The 22,940-nt window shown below is 36.9% G+C and overlaps 1 protein-coding gene across 4 annotated transcripts in view; it reads left to right on the top strand.

Annotated features, from left to right (window-relative positions):
• Positions 1 to 17,901, top strand: part of LOC149261178 (uncharacterized) — a 31,498-nt gene extending 13,597 nt beyond the window's left edge. The window contains exons 1-4 of one of the 4 annotated variants that reach the window (XR_016258403.1): positions 13,738 to 14,328; positions 14,579 to 14,638; positions 17,399 to 17,543; positions 17,710 to 17,901. Coding sequence is in view for 2 of the 4 variants with exons in the window: in XM_089421843.1 (XP_089277969.1) it covers positions 14,030 to 14,328; positions 16,369 to 16,443; positions 17,399 to 17,483 (459 nt within the window). In the remaining 2 variants the exon portion in view is untranslated. Of the gene's footprint in view, positions 1 to 13,737; positions 14,329 to 14,578; positions 14,639 to 16,368; positions 16,444 to 17,398; positions 17,544 to 17,709 lie in introns of those variants that run through there. The other 3 variants (XM_089421843.1, XM_089421844.1, XR_016258404.1) reach the window with 3 other exon arrangements.
• The last annotated feature ends 5,039 nt before the right edge of the window (positions 17,902 to 22,940 follow it).

Below are 22,940 nucleotides of genomic sequence, written 5' to 3'. Positions count from 1 at the left end.
GGAGGGGTAGTAAATGAGGAGGATTTGCCTCCTATAATTCCTCTCCCTTGTCCCATTAGAGTTTTTACCAAGGTCTTTGCCACAGTTCCTTGCTTTTATCCTTTATTCTTACATTACATGCACATTAGACCACAAAGCAAAATATCCAACTCTAACTCATCTCATAAACAAAATATAATCAAAAGTATGTAATAAATTGTGAGAATAGTTGGTTTGACTAAGCTAGGAGGTGAATTAAGGCCAATTAAGGCCCATATAATTACCCAATGATGAGGCTCATCACTGAATAACCAGTCCCAATCCATGATCTTGTAGCCCATCAACTTCAATTTGAATCTAAGGTATGTGAATCCCTTGTCCAAGTGTACAGTAGTGACACCAAAGCGATTTGTTATGTCCGTGGATGAATATGCCTCCGAGTCACTGGATATGAATAGAGATTTAGACTTATTCATGAGAAGCCCTGATGTGGTCCCAAAGTCATGTAGTATCTCGAAAATGTGGTGCCATTCTAGTGGGTCTATTTTCCCCATAGTTAAAAATCATCCTTGAAGAGTAATTGGGTGATGTGTACCAAGATAGTTAGAAGATCATCCATGAAGAGTAAATGGGTGATGTGGACCGAGGCAATTGATCAAATACCTGGAGATTAGCCCGTTGTTGTGAGCAGACAGGGCACATCCCTTGTGAAGGCCACGGGAGATCAAAAAGGAATTAGTGGGAAGTCCAATTATCAATATGGAAAATGAGGCAAATTTAATGCAGGATTGGACCCAGACAGTCATGGTGGAGCTAAAGCCAATCTTTCGTAGGGTCATCCAAATTAGTTCCCAATCCATGTAGTCAAATGCTTTGATCAGACTCATTTTCACGAGGCAGACATCTAAATTGTGGGATTTGATGGAATGGAGACTTTCTTGTGCTATAGAAACCACATCGTGGATTTGACAATGTTTGAGGAAGCCAAATCATTCAGTAGTGATATATGAAGACAGGAAGGGTTTGAGGCGCTTGCCAATAATTTTGGATATAAGTTTGTAGGTGGTGTTGCACAATGATAGAGGGTGGAAATCAGAAAATGAGATAGGCTTATCTATCTTCGGGATTAGTGTGATGAAAGTGGCATTGGTTGCAGTAGAAACCCATCCATGGATTTTGGAATCTTCCACCATATCAGTGAGCCCATCTATCATGATGTCTTGAAAGTGTAGGAATATCTCTATTGTCCTTCCATCAGGTCCGAGACTTTTCCCTCTGCCCAAACTTTTTAGAACAGAGATGACTTCGTCCTTTATGACCGTGCATTCCATATGTTCCAAAGCTTCCCTGTTAGTGGTTGTGGGATATAAATCACATTTTTCCAGTTTGTTGAAGGGAACCTCATCCCATGCTTGGTAGGTTTCACTAAAATATTTGTGTGCTGCCCCCTCAATATCTTTCTAGTCTATTAGATGGTCTTTAGAGGTTGAGTTAATGCTCCAGATATTAATTTTTTTTCGACTGCCAAAAAGCTACTTATGGAAAAATTAACTGTTTTTGTGCCCATCCTATATGCACATAATGATACTTTTTTGTTGTAGAGCTTCGGCATATCTAAGGAGGATTTGTGATTTGCGTCCTTCCAGCTATAGGATCTTTGATTTACGAGTAGCAGAGAAGTTGGGATCATTGGGGTCCTCCATGGTCTTAATTTTTCATCTATATTTATCAGTTCCTTAATCAACATCTTGTTCTTGTTTCCTGCCCATGTTTTTGTGGCTTCTTTTAGCCTACAAGGTTCATGATTAATGAATCCATCCATTTGTCTATCCTTTGGTTCCATTGCAGTCATTTTTCAGACAAATTTGACCAATTTTGTGTAGCTCGCCTCTTTAAGCCAAAATTGATTAAATTTGAATGATGGAGCCCTATTTTGATGTATTTCTGTCCAATGTTGCAAAATGGGGAAATGATCAGAGATCTTAGTGTGAATAATGGTGGATGTGAGACCCATAAGCCTGTTGATTGTATATTTGTGCAATAAAAAACAATCAACTCGTTTTGCAATGCCTTGAATACCAGAATGTCCATTATGCCAGGTCGGTCCAATAGGATTGGGAGAGATGTCCATGAGTCCTTTATCTTTAAAGAAAACATGAAAATAGTCCTCCAATGGATCAAGTCTGCTCATTTATCCCCATTGTTTGGTTGGCCCAGTGATGAGATTAAGGTCCCTTGCCAAGATTATAGAACTAATGTCGAGGAGTCTACTTTGGTCGGCCTTGTACGAGAAGTCCCTTCTGTGTTCAAATGGAGCATAATTGTTGATGATGCGGAAATGTGGTTTGGTGCCACATCTACTCCAATGATAATGAGTCCAGCAAAGGTGTTGTATGCTTTGAAGCTGAAGATGTAAGGATTCCACATTATCGCGAGACCCCCAGATAAGCCTGATGCGTTAGTAGCACAAATGTGCCAATTTGGATAGATTTTGGAGAGATATCCCCAAGTTTTCTATTTGTAGGTCATAGCCTATTGAAGTAGCACAATCCCTGGTTTGTTAATGTCAATTATGTGTCTAAATTGATTGTCTTTTGGGTGTCGATCCCAACCCTAAAAAATTCAGGGATAACATAGTCATTACTGAAGGTTTAATTCTGGTGGCTCAACTCTAAGGACCCGAGAGAGAGGAGATTTACAACCTGATGACCAACCCAGAAGGTGGCGGGAGCAATGAGTGCCTCAACAATGGAGGATTCTGAGAAGTGGTTTATAAGGTTGGTGGGAGCAAGGGAATAGGTGGAGACCCTTTTATATCTCTTGGATTTTCTCTTGGTTGTGACACTTTCCGCTTAGCTAGGCATGGAGGAGTGTTATCATTTTCAAAGAAATATCTTTTAATGGTAAGAGGCTCCATGGTGAATAGTTTCTCTCGATGTAGGACTTCTAACTCCATGTCTCTGGAGAATGGGGTAAATGTACGCTTAGATGGGGCCCCAAATTTGATTAGGGAATAGAAGTCCAGTTCAACAGATGATAGGGGAGTGATCGAAGGAGCAGGAGATATGGGCTTATGGTTAAGAAGTGATGACAGTGGCCGAGTAATGGAGTGAGATGAGGATTTGATAACCAGATTAATGGAGTGGGGGGCAATGAATAACATCCAATGAGTGGAACGTTGGGGTAGAGGATTCAAGTGGACAAGAATGTTAGGCCACAGGGAGATCGAGTTCAGGTCATGATAGTTGGTTTGAGCTTGGGATTTGGATGATGGAGGGTGGTGTGAGATAACCTGTGTTTTAATGGATTATGGTATTGTTTGCTTTGAATTTGTCTCGCCTTCCATCAACAATATCCAGTTGTGAGCGGGAATTTTGGCCATATCGATCTGGAAAGTCATACATTAGGTGTCTCGTCCCATGACAGCGGACGCATGTGAAGGGCACTGCCCAGAAATCAATGATTTTCTTTTGTGAGCATGGCCCCTAGTATAAGTCAAAGCATTCTGGAAGCCCCCCCCCTGTAAAATCGTTTTCAATGAGAACTCGTGTTGTATGCTTGTTCTTATCCCCTAGGCATCTATCATCTAAGTAATAGAGATTTCCAATGGTATTTGTAATATCCGTTATTGCCTTATTGGTCCATAATTCCAGGGGCAAGCCCGGGAGCTTCATCCAAATGATGTTCCTTCTTGGCTTTTCTATCACTGGATCAAATCTGAAAGTCCACCTTTGAAATGTTAAGTATCCCTGCCCACTTACCCACGAAATTTTTGGTATTTGGGTTGCATCCTTCAGAGATTTGAAATTGAATGCAAACCAGCCATTCTAAATTGTGTTGATGTGAAGCCGGTAATTTATTTTGGGAAGCCACCATGTGTCCATCCATTTTCTCATCTATGCCTCGTTCAAGTTGCATTATACCCATCGGCCAACCAATGTCATAGATTTTAATTTTATTGATTCCTCCTAGTGTCCATCGGCATCTAGGACTAGTCTACGTAGTTGTTAGGCCACTTTGATAGACCTGTTTTTCTTTTTGTCAATGCAATGGGACATGTTGTGTTCAGGTCTCTTAATTTGTTGAGTAATGGTTCGGGAGGGCGTTTTGGAATGGAAATATTGTTCTTCCGCTTGCACTGTGATGTCAATCAGTGGTTCCACCTCCATGGATGAAGGTAGAGGGATGTGGTTGTCCATCATTGTAGCCTAGTCGGACTGATTATAATGGGGGCAGTTCCGATGCGTTATCAATCTGCACGCGATCTGTTAATTTCCACAATCACGCCTAAATTCCAACTGTTAGCCCAAGTATGCATTTTCCACCATTTTATTTATGTTCAGAGTGTTGTGTAGTCAGCCCACCTAGTTCGATCAGTTGGGCTCTCCAAACCCAATCCTTTGTGACTGTGATTCGTTCCAATTCTCCACTTGCTTTGCCTAATCCTGTAGTGGGCCGATTCGAATACTGTTGACTGTGCCCGGCCAAAAAACATCCCATTCCAGTGCTCCTAGTTCTCTGACAAAATGACGCACTTGGCTGAACGTGTTTTATTCATAGGACCATGCCAAAAATATCCCCAACAGTCAGATTTGCAGTTGCGATGTTGCAGAGGAAAGGTAGATTGTTAGTTCGGTTAGGAAGTCCTCATGCATGTTCATCCTGTGGAGCTCTTAAACCCGCGTACTTGCATATCCAGTTTCCATATGGACCATTTAGTTCGCGCGCCACCGGCTCTTTGACTGTATGTGTGCTATTGACCTGTTGATCAAGTCGGGGACGCTCCAATTGGACACCTGTCAGTGTTGCTGGCGCCACTAATCAGTGTTTTTGGCGCCACTAATCAGTGTTGTTGGCGCTATGAAATATCGCCAGATATCGCATGTTGAGTGAGTGTTGAGAGCGTAGCTTCTGTCTCAATTCTGACGGATTCGGCGGAGTAGAAATGGTTGTCAGGATGCGCGGGATCGGGAGATACTTTGTTCTGCCACCAGCAATATATGAGGTTGGGTGTTTAGCCAATGTTGAACCGACCTCACAGCAGTCATCCCGAAATCAAGGAGACGTGTGTAGGGGGTTTTGTGGGAAGTTGGCGAATTTCTGACATCTCCTTTATTGTCAGATCACATTCCATCGGCCAATCCGTTGTTGTCAGGGATTTTGAAAATCCCCGCAGTTCTGTTCGGTCTAGACCCCTCCAGTGTTCGAAACACAGGCTCTGTGAATAAAAAACTCCTCTATCTTTCCCGTGAACAAACAACACTGTAATGCCCCTGAGCATGACAATGCCGAAACAATTCCACAGTTCCCCTTTTTTTCATAATGTCATAGGCCATGCTACTGTGCAGAGCCACACTGGAAGGTGTTTCTAGGTCATCTGCAAGCTTTTTTTAAACGATCTACTGTGGCTATGCCCATGGTGTCACACGTTCTCCTCTAAATACAAAGAACTGATATTAGGTGTCCATAAATACGGGGCCGAAACTCTGCTTATCCCCGTGTGTCGTAGCTAATAATATTCCTGCAACATATGTGTCTCGCGGCCCGTTCCATGTCTCCATTGTACAAGGTTTTCCACTCTGTGAGCGCGTTCATTTCCCCTTCGATCTTCCTCCCAGTTATTGCGCATCATCCCCTAGCGCCATTGTTCTTCCTCCATTCTGTTATCATCCTGTACCCAGTTGCGACTTTTTCCCTCAACTTCTCGGCCTGGAGTCTGCTAACTCAACGACCTGGTCAACTTACCAGCAAACAGGATCCAGTACGCGAGCTTCAGGGAGTTGTCCTTCTCCTCTGCCCCTCCACCCCACTCTTACCTTACATCTCTCTTAATCCTCTCCCGTCCCCTCTCGCAGTTCAGTGGAGAATGAAACCATCTCCGTCCCCCTTAAAAGGGAGGAACTTACCATGGCATGATCGCAGCTAAAAACCCCATCGAAGAAGAGCAACTTGCAGAGCAAATATTCTCTAGCTGCAGCGCCGAACGGAGAGTCTCAATGGCTGATATTACGATCTCTGTAATAGAAGATCCTACAACTCATGTTGCTTGGAAACCAGATGATGGTTCAACTGTTAGAACTAGCAATGCATTGTGGTAACAAGGTGAAGATCCTACAACTCATGTTGCTTGGAAAGCAGATGATGGTTCAATTGTTAGAACTAGCAATGCATTGTGGTAACAAGGTGTCAAATTAATGTTAACAACTTTCCCTACGACGTGCCATGCTGTAATAGAATATTTTAAAAATAATTAAAATCAATGGAGAAGAGAAAAATTAACTGTTTGTTTTTTGCCTTTCTATCAGATTTCCAAATCTGTAATCAAACTATACTTAGGTAAGTTGGGACAAATCTGTAATCAAATTATGCTCAAGTTTGTTAAGCTGCTCTATGTGCTTTGTAACTCTTTGATTAAGTATTTTGGAATCTCATCTATTTGTTGCCTTGAATATGTGTGGCTTTATAACTCAACTTTAAAAATTTAGTTAGGAAGGTGAACATTGTTTTTGTTACGTTATTTTGTTAAATTCAAAAAACTATTTTTTGATATTAATGTTTATCAAGTTCTTGATGGTTGTGGATTGGAACAAATGCTATGGAAGCCCTGGAACAACTTGGGTTGAGTTACTAGTCCTAGGGCCTAGGTTGGGACAAATTCTCTGGAGCCCTTGGTGGGTTGAGTTACTAGTCACTCGAGCCGGGTTATACAAACACTCTAGAGCGTTGGAAGGTTGTGCTTAGAGTTACTAGTTCCTGGAGCCCTGGACAACTTGAGTAGGGACCAATCTGGTTGGTGTTAGTGATTTTTGGACCGTAGAGGTGGAATTCTTGTGGTTGAGGGTTTAGGTGGTTTGGCCTCTAGAAGACCTGGATGGTTTTTTTTTTGTCTAATCCATGAGATCCCACATTCATGCTTGGAATATGGAACGAGGGCGATTGGTTGAAAAAGAGATTTGGTTAAGCTCAATCTATGGCCGGGTGGTATGTGTAAGTCCCTGACTTGGTTGGTATTTTCATATATTAATAAGAGCTATTTTCCTACTGTGATTTATGAATACTTGTAGTGATTATGTTGGTGAAGTTATGGATGAGTTTCCATGGTTTTTATGTTGGTTATGTGTTGGTTATGTGTTGGTTATATGAAGTATATTATCTATGGATCTTGAGATGTTTTGATGAATATATGAATGGTTGATGAATGCATGGACTAATAAGTGTTGTTGTAGCTATGTGGAAAGGGCATAGAGCTTGCTTGGTGATTCTCAGATGAATCTCAAACTCTCATGATCATATATGAATTCATGACATGTAGCTTACATGTTTTCCATATGTTTGACGAAATGTCTAGTGTGTTTCTAGGTAATCTAGGTCAAGTTTTTGATTCTGGATTAAATGTTTAGATTTGTCATCATGTATTAATTGTGATCTTGGAAAGTCTCAGGCAATTTTGGGCAATGGTCTAGAGGCTAGCCTGAGAAGGTGGCACAGATCCCAGGACAACATGCTCAGAACTAAAGAATTTAGGTCATAACCATTGATAGTTAGGCTTATGAGTGCGATTAGAGCCTCATAACTGCATGCATGCCTTTTTGTGGGTGCGGTTGTGGGTTAGGTCAGGGAAAAAGAAGTTCCAACTTAGGATCTGGTCATTAGAGGTTGTGGACTGACTTTTGGGTGACCTGGTGTTCTTGAGGGATGTCTGTAAGTGGTCAGTTTGTAGGCCCCACTTCCTTAACTGGAACTAGGAGGTTGGTCAGGTCATAGTGACACACGTCTCATGTTTACCCTGGTGATCTTGTGAAATTGGGTAAATGTGGGAGGGGTGTTACAGGTACTCTTTGGATGAGGAATTAAATTCCTCATCCAATTAGTGATCCCAGTTGAAATTTGAGTGAAATCGTAGGGAGATAAGTTGAAAATACTAGTTGAAAGAGTAGTTTTTTGTTTTTTCCCTCTAAAATTCGATGTTGTAATCTAATCTTATTTTATTATGTCCATTATTATTTTATAATATTCCTTAGGAGACCCATTTTAGACCTCAAAATTTTTCTAATGAAAACCAGGATCCTTGTTAAAAAATTTCTTCTGGTCTTTTGAGTTTTTTGAAGGCACAACAAAGAATATTTTTGAGCAAAAATGTAGCACAATATCTCGAGACCAATTCAGGTGCACCCACACTTAAAAATAAAGACGACAGGGGAAAAAAAAACCTTTAAAACTCCACATAATCACCTGCCTTTCTTAATTTGAAGTTATGAGTCTACATATAAAGTCATCCACATCAAGAGATGGAGTTTCTGCTACCTGGTCCACCACAAATGTTGGTCCTGGAAGATCTTTAGGGTTTGGAGTTTGACGATCCAGTATTTAGGACATCCTTAAAGCATTTGGGTTTGGATGATGAGGACACACCCAACCTTTAGATTCACCTCTTACTATTGATAAAACATAGATTTAAGCATCCTTTTCTATGTCATAATTGTTAAGGGATTTCTGATCGTGAAGTTTTCGACCTCCATGGAAGAGTTGAAATACTGCCATATGAAATTTTCACCCAATTCTATATCCAAGCTGCAAGTTCGGAAACCATATCTGTGACTTTTGCCTATAAATAAAGGGAACCCCTTGAAAATGTTTCATGGAGATCGAAATTTCTCCAAATCTTAGGTAGTAGAATCATCCTGGGAGCAAAAAGAACTTTGTAGAAGAAGGGGCTTGGAGATATGAGGTTGTATTAAGCTTGGTGAAAGGTGTCGAACTCCTCCAACTAAAGTAAGTAATCTCAGATAGGCATGAGTAGGAATTAACCCAGGGAATCTACGACCCACCACTCTGTCTTGGTCGGGGCTTACTTGAGTATTGCCATCTAACATTGACTTCTTTGTAGCAATCATGTCACGAAACTGACACCCTGTCTTATCACTACAAGCGACAAGGCTGATGGTCATCTTCTGACCATCTATGTTGGCATCACCCCCCAAGAGAGAGCTAAGCCCGCTTCACTCCCTCTCAGATGGAGTTGGAGATCAAGTTGTGAACGTATGCCATCTTACATAGTGGTTGGATGAGTTAATTTAGTAAATAAGCAGATATCTAAGATGTTCCATTGAGATTGCAAAAGAGTTTTAATCGAATTAAAGGGCAAATCCTTCATATCAAAGACATCGAGGAGGATATCAAACCCCTACAGGGATTCTAATCTACCATCCAAACCCTTGACTAAACTTTGGAGCATGTTGAGCATGATGAAGATGAGGGCGGATAAGGTTGCAGAGCTACGTCGATTAGGTTGCAAAGCTACGCTTACCAAGATGATAATGGCAACTAAATTTAAACAAATTCTAATAAAATAATCCTTAAATGTGATGTTAGAAAAGCCTTTTTAATGATCACCATTAAGCAAAGAAATAGAAAGTCAACAAATAAACACATAATTATACTTTATATTAATAAAATACCTAGATATATATAGTCATAGTAATATACATTTAGTTGGAAAATTACTATGCTTTTAGTCGGAGAAAATAATATATCGAAATGAAAACAATATATCTTTAAAAAATAGCTTTAAAAAGATAATAATGCAATTGAAAATAATATAAAATAATTATAATTAGGTTAGTGATAAAAATTTTCTCAAAATTTTTAAAATAGAGATATCAAAACTTGTCATGACCCCAAAGGAGTATATTAGATAGCAACCAACCCTAGTTTTAATGCATTTATGAATGATATAATAGAAGTCTTTGAAGTTAACTAGAATGTTAATGTCAGGTATATGGAGAAGAGTTTGGTAAAATAAGTATTAAATGTGACATTGGAGTTCGGTAAAATAAGAATCAAATTGTTATAATTGAGAAAAAATAAATAATATAAATTAGAGAGTTTTAAAAGAGATTAAAATGAATTTTAAATTAATGTCTAAATTAAATTAAAAAAATATGATTTAAAATTCAATCAAATTTAATATTAAAAAATATATAAATATAAATTTTATAAAATACATAAATATAAATTTTATAGCAATGACATATTCTCCCAGAAATATGTAATTAGCATAAAGTTTAGTTGGATAAAAATATCTTAAATAAAATGTAAATAAATATCTTAAATTAAAAGTAAATAAATATCTTCAAATGAGCTAAAATAATAACGAATAAATAAAAGATGATTTATAATTATAAACCCACAATGAGCCAACTTGTGGAGCTTCCATGAGGTAATGGTCACTAAAATCAATGTACAATTGGTAGGATTAATTGGTGTATGATTGACATGTTGTTGGCTCTAGTGAGCTTGTGAGGTTGATTATTAATTTATTTTTATTTTTATTCATATATTTTTCCTAGAATGAATATTGTATATCCATTTAGTATAGCTAAGAAGCATAAGGGTAAAATCTAGATAGATTTAAACAACAACAATTCTTGAGTGTCAAATTTCCAAAAGCCTCATCCCACCATTATGATTATGGAACATAAAAGTACATATCTAAAATGCAATATTATGGAACATAGAATTACATCTCTAAAAAGCATAACAGATTGTTTTGGGACAATATAAAATCATATAAAATCACATTCTAAAAAGCTAAAATATCAAAGAAAAAAGCAACATGCATAACATGCATACATATAGCGAATCTTTGTGATCTTAAGAAAAAAGCAACATGCATACATATAGCGAATCTTTGTGTTCTTATAATACTTAAAATTGATACGTTATTAAAAGTTTTTACTGCATTATTATTATTATAATATATTTATCTATATAATTTAGTTAATAAATTTTTATTTAAAAATCTTAACCAAATCTATTTCTATTCCATCCTATTAAATTCTTACCACTATTAATAGAAATTAATTTTCAAACTGATGAACGTTAAAAAATTACTTATATAAGAAAATTAATTTTATACTTAAACAATTTCAATTAAATTATAATAAAAATTAATTTTATACTTAAACAATTTCAATTAAATTATAATAAAAATTACAACATTGAAGCTAAATTAAAAAGACAATAAAAAGTATAAAAAAAAAAGAATCTAAATAAAAAATATTAAAAAAAGGAGAGAATCTAAAGTGAAGAAAGTGCTAGAAAGTATTTTAAAACGCATGAATAATAGAAAGTTCTGAGAAAAAAAGCAAGAATCTCAAGGATGAATCAAAAGTGGGGTGTGCTTTTGTCAAGGCGATGGCGAGTATAAAAAAAATGAAAGCATGAACCTAAATAGAAAGGATTGAGAAAAAGCGCAGGAATGTGCTAATTGGTCTATAACCTGTAATGGGTGGTACTTGGTACAAGTATCCGTTGAAAGAAAGTCTATCTATATATATAGGGGTTGGCTGTCTCTGTTTCGTATGGTGTCTTTCCTCTTTCCATGGCCTATTATGTCTGCGGGGTTCGGTGTCTCTGTGTCGTATGGTGTCTTTCCTCTATCCATGGCCTATTATGTCTGCGGGCTTGGCTCTCTGTGTCGTATGGTGTCTTTCCTCTATCTATGGACTATTATGTCTGCGAGGTTGGTTGTCTCTGTGTGGTATGGTGTTTGGTTTAGTATGTCTGCCAGATTGGTTTGGTTCTCTGTGTGGTATGGTGTTTAAGTTTGTCTGTGATTTTGAGTCATGTGGGTTTATGCGAGAGAGGAGGAAGACGCAACTCTATTGGTATCATTTTTGTTTTTCTGGGAGAAAACAACTTCAAAGGCAGGGCAGGGCAATTGGACTTGACATTCAGGTACATATAATTATTTCATAAAAGTGAGAAGCAATTATTATCTACTGACTTTCTTACCATCTATATTAAAATTTCCTTGCGATGAAGATGACAACCGCCATTGGAACTCTGTTTATTTGTTGTTGCTATTATTTCATCTGATCTCTGTTATGGGAAACAATTTCTTTATTAAAGACTTCCTTTCTTTTTGTATTGAAATTTCATTCATTTTCATAAAAATAGCAATTGCCACTTGAATTATTTGTTGGTATTGTTGTAACTGCCATTTGAATTTTGTTTAATTTGTTGTTGGTATGGTTCAAACCCTGCTTCAATGTACAGTTCCAGTTATGTAGAAATGGCTCCATCTTTGTTCAAACCCTATTCCAATGTGCAACTTCGGGTATACTGAGATGGCTCTAGCTCTTTTCCTCTCAGTGATTTAACAAGGTTTATTAAATATAGCTTCTCCTTAACCCCAAATTTTGGGTGTTTTAACATATTTGATTTTCTATTGACCGTATTGCACCATCATTAAATCAAGTTCATTTAACTAGGTTTATTATATATAGCTTTTCGCTAACCCAAATTTTGGGTGTTTTAACATATTTGATTTTCTATGAACCCTATTGCATCATCATTAAATCGAGTTTTTCCTTTATCCGAACTATTTTAGTATAAGTTGCGTTCCTTGGGAATGACTGGTATTCTTCCATCAGATTAACCCTAAATTCTTAGCAATGATTGGTATTCTGAATGACTGATGTGCTTCCCTTAGATGAACACTATTTTAATTAATATATTTCGTAGTTAATTTAAGAAGCCTAAAATATTTCGTAGTTAATTTAAGAAGCCTGTTTAACTTGGGTTTATCAGTTAATCAACCTGGTTCATTAATTTGCTTCCTCTATAAGTTCAACTGCATGTTGTGCTCTGCTCTACTCTGTCTTGCCTTACCTAATAGGAATGAGAAATTTATTGCAGTTGTGAGTACTTGTAATATGGCCTTTTTAGCCTTGTCATCATAAAGACTAGCATCTTCATCATTTTCCTTTAATTCAGGCTTTTTCTTGATGCATATTGGAAGCTGGGAACCGTTATTGGAAAGCTTGAGGTCATCAGATCTAGGATCATCGACCCCCAACCAGGAATGCTAGGTTATGAGCGGGGTTTACTACGCCTGCAAATATTACATGGCACATTGCCATGCCTTTTTCCATTAACGCTTGCTGGGCACATTGCCATGCCTTTTTTCATTAACACTTGCAGGGCATATTGCCATGCCCTTTTTCATTAACGTGGATTGCATATCATTTTGCATATCTTGGACGGACCTTTGTTTTTTTATCAAATCTGCATGAATTTCCAATTGAGCGATCAATCTCAATCTTAATGTCATTCTCACTTCATTGCTCGTTTTCGTCTTGTGCTTCATGTGTGTGCGATTCTTGAAAATGGACGTGACCACTGACCACTATTGTGATGCGTTTAGAGTGACCCGTCATGTGACCAAGAAACCATACCCAGAACCGAACAGAAATGAGAGTACCGCTCTGCACACTGCCAACTGCTCTTAGAATTCCATGGTGGGCAATACATTCTCTCTTTGCTATCCAATCCCTCATATTATTTCTCCTTTACTGATAAATCATTAGAAGGTCTGGGCCTCTCGCCTTTTCTCCTATAGTCATGACGTGAGCTCTCTACTATTCTAGTTAATGTTACCGCTAGTTAAACCCTACCGCAAGTTACACCTCTAGGTGCACACATATGTTTTAATTTAGTTTTTATTCAAACCCATTTTAACCATGCTTTTATTAAATTTCTTGGCTTCTTTTAACCCAGTTTAAGTATGCTTATATTAAATTTATTTTTTCATTAAACTTCCTTCATCCCGCCCTATTAAATTAGGTTTTTTCATTTAAATCCATACTAATTTTTCATTAAACCTTCTGCATCCTGCAAATTAAATCATTTTTTTCCTTTTCAATCCACACTTGTTAGTTTGACTACCGTCGCTAATCAGCATGTTTCTAAACCGGCGATCATTAGTTTCACCGCCGCCCTCTTTTATGAATTCAGATATTCAATTTTAAAATTAAATCTGGTGATATGATGTTGTTTTAATCGTGCAAATATTTCTAAAGGTTGTAATTGAATTGGTTACCATAATGGATGAGAATGTTGCTACGAGATATTCAATTTATGCATTATATTATATCTCGCATTTGTTGAAAAAGAGTCTATATGCACATTAAATGTCACTGTTTCAAACATATTTCTCCTAGGGCATGGCCTGGTATCTCTGCGGGTTTGGCTGTCTCTGTGTGGTATGGTGTCCTTCCTCTATGCACTATTATGTCTGCGAGGTTTGATGTCTTTGTGTGGTTTGGTGTTGGCTCTCTCTGTGTGGTATTGGTGTCTGAGTCTGTCTGTGTTTGAGTCATCGCTGTCTCTGTGTGGTATGGTGTCTGAGTCATGTAGTGTATGTGAGAGGAGGATGAGGAGGAGGCAATTCTATTTGTATGATTCCTTGGAGAAAACGACTTCAGAGGCAGGGCAATTGGATTTGGTTCATCCCTTGGAGTTACTCAGGTTTCTGACATTCAAGTATATTTCATCTGATCTCTGGTATGAGAAGCAATTCTTTTATTATCTACTTTCTTTTTTATCGAAATTTCCCTTTTATTTCATTTTGTATTGAAATTTACTTTTGTATGTTGAAGATAGCAACCGTTTTCTTTATTTTTGTATTGAAATTTACTTTTGTGTTGAAGATTACGTCATTTGAACTTTGTTTTATTTGTTGTTACTATAGCAATGGCCATTTGAATTCTGTTTTATTTGTTGTCGCTAACCCTGCTCTAATGTACAATTCCAGGTACGTAGACTTGTCTCTGTCTCTGTTCAAACCCTATCCCAATGTATAATTGCAGATATGGTGAGATGGCTCTAGCTTCTCGTTTACTCACAATTACTCTGCTCTAATTTGCAATTCCAGGAATTTAGAGATGGTTCCGTCTCTGTTCAAACCCTATTCCAGCGTATAACTCCAGATATGAGATGGCTCTAGCTTTTCTTTAACCTAAAATTTGGGTGTTCTGATTTTCTATTAATCATATTGCATCATCATTAAATCAACTTCTACATTTAACCCAACTGTGTTGGTATAAGTCATCTTCCTTAGGAATGACTGGTATTCTTCCATTAAATTAGCCCTAATTTAGTTAGCATATTTCTTAATTAATTAGTCTGTTTACCCTGTATTTATTCGTTAATCCCTCTGGTTGATTAATTTGCTTCCTCAGTTTAATTACATGTTCTACTCTTCTCTACTCTGTCTTGATGTTTTGCTTTGGTTTACTCTGTCTTGCTTTGGCTAATAGGAATGAAATTGCGTTTGCCTAATAGAAATGAAACGCTTATGTCATTGCTTCCTCTGTAAGTTTAATTGCATATTCTGCTCTGCTCTACTCTGTCTTGCTTTGCCTGATACGAATGAATATGCACTGCCTGATAGAAATGAAAAGCTTATTGCAGGCGGGTGCACTTGTAATAAGGCATTTTAGGCTTGTCATCGTAAATACTACTAGCATCTTCATCAATTTACTTCAATTCAGGCTTCGTCTTGATGCATTTTCGAAGCTGGGAAGCTGGGAATCATAGTTGGAAAGCGTTTGGGACCCATTATTGGAAAGCTTTAGGTAATCAGATCTAGGATCCTCGGCCCCCGACATCGAATGCTCGGTTTTGAGCTATGTTTACTGCACCTGCAAGAAGCACATTGCCATGCCCTTTTCATTAACATGGATTGCATATCGTTTTCCCTCTTCTTGGTCTCTGGGATCCTGTCTTTTTATCAAATCTGCTTGAATTTCCAATTTGCTGATCAATCTCGATCAATCCCAGTCTTATCGTCATTCTCACTTATTTCTTCTTCTGATCCATTCTCAAACAGCTGCATAAGAAATACTATATTTCGAATCTGACGACCTGAACAGTGAATACCTGATACTGATAGATGTTTCAATCTTGCCAAACTATGAACTGAACTTTAATCCTACATTGACAACTTTGCACAAACTTTAATTCTACAATGACAACTTTGCACTTTGCAGCTACTGTGTAAACAAAAATACAATCTTACTGGTTTCTTATTGTGGCAACATGTAATACTTCGTTATCACAGTGAGGATATAACAATATAACTATGAGACGTTTTTATTTTTATCTGTTAGATGTGATAATTTATTATTTGAGAAGATTGTCCTTTTTTTTTTTTAGAACGTGTGTTTTCGATATATGAATGCATTCATAGTTCTCAGCATTGTTTTACACTCAAAGTTACCCTTCGAAGAAAAACCCACCAAATTTAAGACAATCAATAAAAAAAACCTCACAATTAAACTACGCGAAAGATCCCACCAAATATAGGACAAAATCCACATAAAATATTGCCAAAATAAATAAAAAGAACGTCTCACAAGTAAACTATTTAAAGGAAAACTAATTCTCACAGTTCCGATACATCTTTGTTACTGTGAATTCATGGTTTATCTTAGAATATGCAATTTGAATTCATGGTTTGTATTAGAATTTGTAATTCAATAGGGTGGAATTGCAGTTTGTAATATGTATTACGTTATTATGCATGTTGGGATTCCACCAAAGCCATGGTTTCTGGATGATAGTGGTAGTGACCTCACCCGGGTCCAGTGTGATGCTCCATGCAGAAGTTGTGCCAAGGTATGAAACTTAGGCCAGTGTAGTCATTGCTCTTTTCGTTTTTTTCGTTGTGCGCACTGGCTGACAATGCCCAGTACTTTGCTGAATTCTTTTTTATGTTCCCTAACATTTTAGTAAGCCAAGTTAGCCCGCTACGTCTAGGATAATAGTTGTCTCTCCTTTTGGTTGATAGTAGATCTATCCCACTTCAGACACTGACTAATATTTTAGCAAATTTGTGTTCCCTTATTTTTTGAGTTTATGTTCCGATGTTTTTTAATAATCCAAGTTATGAACTTTCCGAGGCTTGTCACACTTGCTTGCAATCACCAGTACTTTGCCAAGTTTATGTTCCCTGAATTTTTTGAAACCTTGATTTTCGAATAAGCCAAGTTATTAGATTTCCGAATCTCAGAGTTGACTCTGCATTTTGGGTTAGTAGCCCATATATTTGCTTGCTTGCATCTTATATCTGCTTGTTTATGAATGCATTCCAATTAGCATTCTGGATTTCTAGATATTCATGGTAGAATTCATGGTGCTTACGGAACCCAATTGATATACATATGAAAGTTTGTTAGCATCTGCATCATGGGCTGTATTTGTTGTATGTTTTGGTAGTTGTCGTTCTGCATTTCTCTCTTGGATATGTCTTAGGCACTTCCTTGAGTTACTGTAATGGATGTATTTGACTCTTTACATTCTCAGCTCTTTCGGTTATTAGTGGACACTGTTTCTTGAATTTGTTATATCTCGTAATGGATGTATTTGACTCTACATTCTCGGTTCTTTCGGTTATTAGTGGACACTTTTGTTTCTTGAATTCATTCTATCTTGGGTCTTCCAGTTTGAGACAACATGAGAGGGTTATTTATGTCTTCTGTGCATGGACCACATCACTTATACAAGCCAAAGAAATATTCTTGCCATAGAAAGATTGGTGTCAGACATGAATCTTGCGCGTGCTGTTGTGCAGGCAGGGAATGCCCATAATCACAACCACGAAGAAGCTTCTCAGCAGTGTGATTATTATGTCGAGTATGCCTATTATAGCTTGTTAGAGACGTTGTTTGGGTCTGGCTAACCACTAAAACCTGGTTGACAACAAATGCTGGTTTTGGGTATGTGTTGGTGTTCTTCCTTTTAATTAATTCTGTTTTGGGTACGTGTTGCCTCTTTTTAATTAATTTGTTTGTGTCAAGTGGAATTCATTTCTTTCACGCAACTTTTAAACTATGAAAATTACTGAATTATGGAATCTAATAATAGATATTCTTGCTTATCCAGAAAATGTCATCACATATTTTAACAAAGCCTGATAGGCCTTGCTGGTATGGGGATGTAGAAAAAGAAAATGGAAAAAATGTTTCAGTTGAAGACCTTACTGGTCGTGATGGGCATAAAAATAAATTGTGCTGATCATGTTTATAAATGCTTTCTATGACGTGTGGATATTGCCGTCGGGGATCTTCACGCACAGATGGTGTTTTGGTTTTTCCATCTCAATGGGCAAAGCAAGGCCTCCTCGAGAATGTGAGAGGTGAGATGTGCTATGCATGTTCTTTAGTGATGATCCATCTCAGACATGACTTGGGTTCCCATTCTTGACAGACGATCTAAGATAAAATTTACTCCACTTTCTGTGCTTGCTGTGTTTTCAATTGAAAGTTTAGCATAATCAAGTAGAATCCTTCTCAACATATTTTCTAAATGTACATCTCAACAAATGAAAGTTTTATCAATATAATTGCTACCAAATCGAAGTTTATAAAGTATCAGAATTCATGTTTAATTTCAGTCTCAAGGAATATAAGATAAAATCATTTCTCACTCTCACCAAGCTGCTTATCTTGAATACTCTGATTCACCAAAGCGTTCTTGTTTTTAATTCATCATGTACTGATTATTTCTTTGTTCCAAAAATGGTTGAAACTGTATGATCTCCTGTTTGCTCTCCTTTCACATGCTTCAATACAAGAGTGATAGGCTGGATAAGATTATTTATCTATAGCCTTTATTATTAATATGGATGGGATAATTTTTCTATATCCACACCATGGTCATTTTAGGCTTCAGATTATTCACAATGTATTTCTTCATCTTTCATTTTGTGTTTGACTCTACAGACTAAGTTGGCCTTTTGGAGTTTCAACCTACTCAGACACATCTGCAGTTAATTCCTGTAACTCTGGTTTCTGTACACTGAGATATATCACTGTTACTCCATCTCTTCATGTGCTATTCATCTATTTAACTAGTTTTGATAGTTTTCTGGTAATGTTTCTCCGTCTCTTCACAAAGTCTCCACAACAATCTGTACAGAAAGACATCTTGGAGGCTATCCTAACTCTGCCTCGCCACTGAGTATTTCTTCTTCTCCATGTTGTCATAGGTATAACAGTCTGAGTTGCCCCATGAGCAACAGTAGCTTCTTATTGAACTCTTGTACAAAAGAGATTTCGATAGCTGAACAACAATGGGGATTATTAAATAAATTAGTTACATTGATTTTAAGCGAAGAATAATGCCCATAATAGTGCACTGAGAGGTGATAGTATGAGCCCTTAGATTTTACTCGGCGTTGCATGTTTATTTTTCCATATAAATATGGATCTTTTTCTTCTACAATTTATCTCCAAATTACTATGTTTCTAATCACAATGCATCACCCCCTATTGATTTTCCTTGAAGTTCACTTTGATTCCCTAGAATGATATTTGAAACACTCAAACAGATTAGCAATTCACAAAATAAACAATGCCACCTTCACTTTATTCCATTTCTCATGTCATGTATCTATTAGCATCTCATTTTCTTCTCTATTGTTTATAAATATCGTTTACCTCAATGTTTTTCTTATTTTTATTATATCAAACTGAAATTGTCAAAGGTTCACTTCCAGTGTACAGTAGTTCCAGTCCAAGATCTTAATCAGTTGTTTTTTCAACTTAGCAGGTTTAATCTTCATCAAGGTTCTTACTTTCCTTTTGACCTTCCAGATATAAATATATAAGGTTCCAATTAGAGAAAGATACGTAAGTATTTGAAGTTAGATTGTCAGATGAGACGACGACCGTCTTAGGTTATCACGAATGGGAATAACAATCTGAGAACATTTCTACTATCAATTCCCAATGAATTCCCAATGAATTTGAAGCTTTTCAGATTTTACTTATTTTTAGTTTATTACTTGATACTTACTTATTTTTAGTTTATTACTTGATACTTGGAAGTGGTAGCTAATGCGTAGTGTTCCTAAACTAAATCTTTTATCTTTTAGCTCCATGTTGTACGGTTGCCAATTAATGCATGTATTTTACTTGCTTAGTTGTCATCTCACAATATATCATTTATGAATCAAAATGCATTCAGGTGATTGGGATGCTTTCTTTTTGGATTTCGATATAAGAAATAATCAATATGCATTTTGAAAAACCCTTTTCAAAAGATGTTAGATTCCCCAACTCTGTAGATGTAACTTTTGGCCATTCATTTTCATCATTTATAGTATACTCCCCTGTTTAGAGCTTACTTCTCTTTCCAATAGAGCTTACTTTTCTTTCCTTCCTGCAACTAAGCCTTTACTCCAATTGGATATGTTTGTAGAAGTGATTGGGATGCTTTCTTTTTGGATTTCGATATGAGAAATAATCAATATGCATTCTGAAAAACCCCTTTCAAAAGATGTTAGATTCCCCAACTTTGTAGATGTAACTTTTATCCATTCATTTTCATTATTCATAGCATACTCCCCTGTTTAGAGTTTACTTCTCTTTCCAATAGAAGCTTACTTTTCTTTCCTTCATGCAACTAAGCCTTTACTCCAATTGGATATATTCGTAGAATGAGTGGCTATAACTTCTGCCTTAAGATCCAGTTTAGGGTCAAATTACCTAAAAAATGTCATCAACTGGCTTTCCAGTCCATTCCACATTATATTGATCTGTTTGTAGATGTAAACCTATGTCAATTGCATGATGAGGACCTGCAATATCTATGTTCATATATTCTATGGCATATGGTATTAATAGAAAGATGAGGTTAAGAGACATCATTGCAATCCTATTTCTTCCAAAACTTCACCACAAAAACATACAACTCCATTATGTCTAAGATTTGAAAAAGTGCATCACAAACTTTAATATATTTTGATTTGTTCTTGAAACTCAATCCAAAATTTCCTACAAATTAATTATATTCTTTGACAAGTATCTTTCCCTCATAAAAGCAGTTTGCTATTTACTTATAATATCATATCCTACATTTTATGCTCCCCCAATAATTCATCGGGACACTGATTTGCATTATAGGCTTCTAGTTAGAAACAACTCCAATGTCTTTCGCTTTAATAATTAACTTGAAATCCTTTTAATAATAATCATAGCTATGTTAGTCCTGTCTTGGTGGATAAGTGTGGTTTGAGTAAGGAATTGCATGCAAAATCTTGGTTAGTGAAGTTGGCTACATGTACAAAAAAAATGATTTTGTCATTGGGTAAGAGTTTGTGCATTTTATTTGAGTGGTATGCCTACCGCAACACATTTGAAAGTATTATTGTTCGGATCATACAATATTGTTGGGCATAGATTGGTTGTATCTTCATATAACCCAGGTGGATTGTTATGACAAAGCTACTGAGTTCTTGGATGATAATGGGGAACCAAGAGTCTTACAGGAAAAGAAGAAAACCACATCAGTTAGGATGGTGATAGCTATGGAAGCAAAGCGTAGTCATAGGAAAGGGTGTGTGTTATTTGCAGTGCACATTTCTAGTGACAAGGGTAAGGAAGTTGAGGATGAAGATGTGTTGAAAAAGTACCCATTTCTAAAACAGTTCAAAGATGTATTTCCTGAAGACATTACAGAGTTGCCACCTCACAGGGAGGTAGAATTTTCTATTGAATTTATGCCAGGGGTAGTTGGAGAATCAAAAAGACCTTACAGAATGAGTACATGTGAGTTGGTAGAGTTGAAGCTACAGTTGAAAGAAATGTTGGACAAGGGATACATTATGACAAGTGTATCACTATGGGGTGCACTAGTATTGTTTGTAAAGATGAAAGATGGTACTTTCAAATTAAGCATTGACTATAGGCAGTTGAACAAAGTGACCATTAAGAACAAATATCTGCCACTAAGGATTGAAGACTCGTTCAATTAGTTGAAGGGAGCAACCATGTTCTTTAAGATTGATCTGAGATTTGGATATCGTCGGGTATGCATCAAAGAGGACATTTACAAGACAACCTTCCGAACCAGGTATGGGCATTATGAGTTTGTTGTAGTTCCATTTGGTTTTACTAATGCTTCAGTTACATTTATGTGCTTGATGAATAATATGTTGCATCTGTATCTAGATAAGTGTGTTGTTGTGTTCATTGATGACATATTTGTATATTTTAAAAATGAGAAAGAGCATGCCGAGAATTTAGCTGCAATGTTGAGGTTGTTGAGAGAACATTAGTTGTATGTTAGTCTCAACAAATGTAGTTCCTTCCGGACTAAGGTACATTACTTGGGGCATGTTGTCTCCATGGAGGGAATTACAGTAGATCTAGAAAAGATAAGGGCTATCATGGAGTGGGTGGCTCCCAGGAATGTAGATGAGGCGAGATGTTTCATGGGGTTGACAGACTATTATATGAGTTTCATCAAGAACTTCACATATTGCTTATCCTTTCACATCATTGCAGAGGAAATATAAGAAGTTTGAATTGAAAGAGGTGTGTGAGGCTAGTTTTGAGCAGCTTAAGTAGTTGTTGACGCATGCACCAGTGTTAAAGATTGTAGATTCAGACAAAGAGTTTATAGTATGCACAAATGCTTGCAGAATGGATAGGTGGTATGCTATGAGTCACAAAAACTGAATGAGCATGAACAAAACTACCCCACATGATCTTGAGTTGGTGGCGATCATACATGCATTGAATATGTGGAGGCACTATCTTATGGGCATGAGATTTGTGTTGATGAGTGATCACAGTGGGTTACGTTGTCTATTTGACCTACCAAACCTGAATGGTAGGCAGATTTAATGGTTGGATATGATTTGTGAGTTCGATTTCAAGATCAGATATATCAAAGGTAAAGAGAATAACATGGCAAATGCTCTTAGCAGGCAGATACAAGTAAATTATTTAGCAGTTATGAGCTCCTATGGGACAGACTTATAGGAGAGGATCTTGCAGGCATGTCAACAGGATGTTAGGTATATGGAGATTGTGCACAAGTTGGAGCAAAATATTGGTATAGGTGTAGGTGGTAGTACAGCTACATGTATAGGTGACAGTACATTTTCAAGTACAGGTAGTCGTACAAGTAAAAGTGCAGGTGCATATGATGTGTACTATTGTCTTACGGTACATGGATTGGTTAGGTTCAGAGACAAGATATACTTGCCAAACAAGTTCTAAGTTTCATGTTTTTCTGGAAAAAGTTTCCAAGAAAATAAAAAAAAAAGATTATTTTTCAAATCCTTTATAGTATTTAATTATGGTGTTATAACAATAAATAATTTT

This window comes from Pinus tabuliformis, chromosome 6 (assembly GCF_031772625.1).
Source record: "Pinus tabuliformis cultivar Carrire ecotype Pingquan chromosome 6, CPIR1, whole genome shotgun sequence".
Classification (NCBI taxonomy): Eukaryota; Viridiplantae; Streptophyta; class Pinopsida; order Pinales; family Pinaceae; genus Pinus; species Pinus tabuliformis.
The sequence above is the reverse complement of the archived record's forward strand: the minus strand, read 5'-3'. Positions and strand labels throughout refer to the sequence as shown.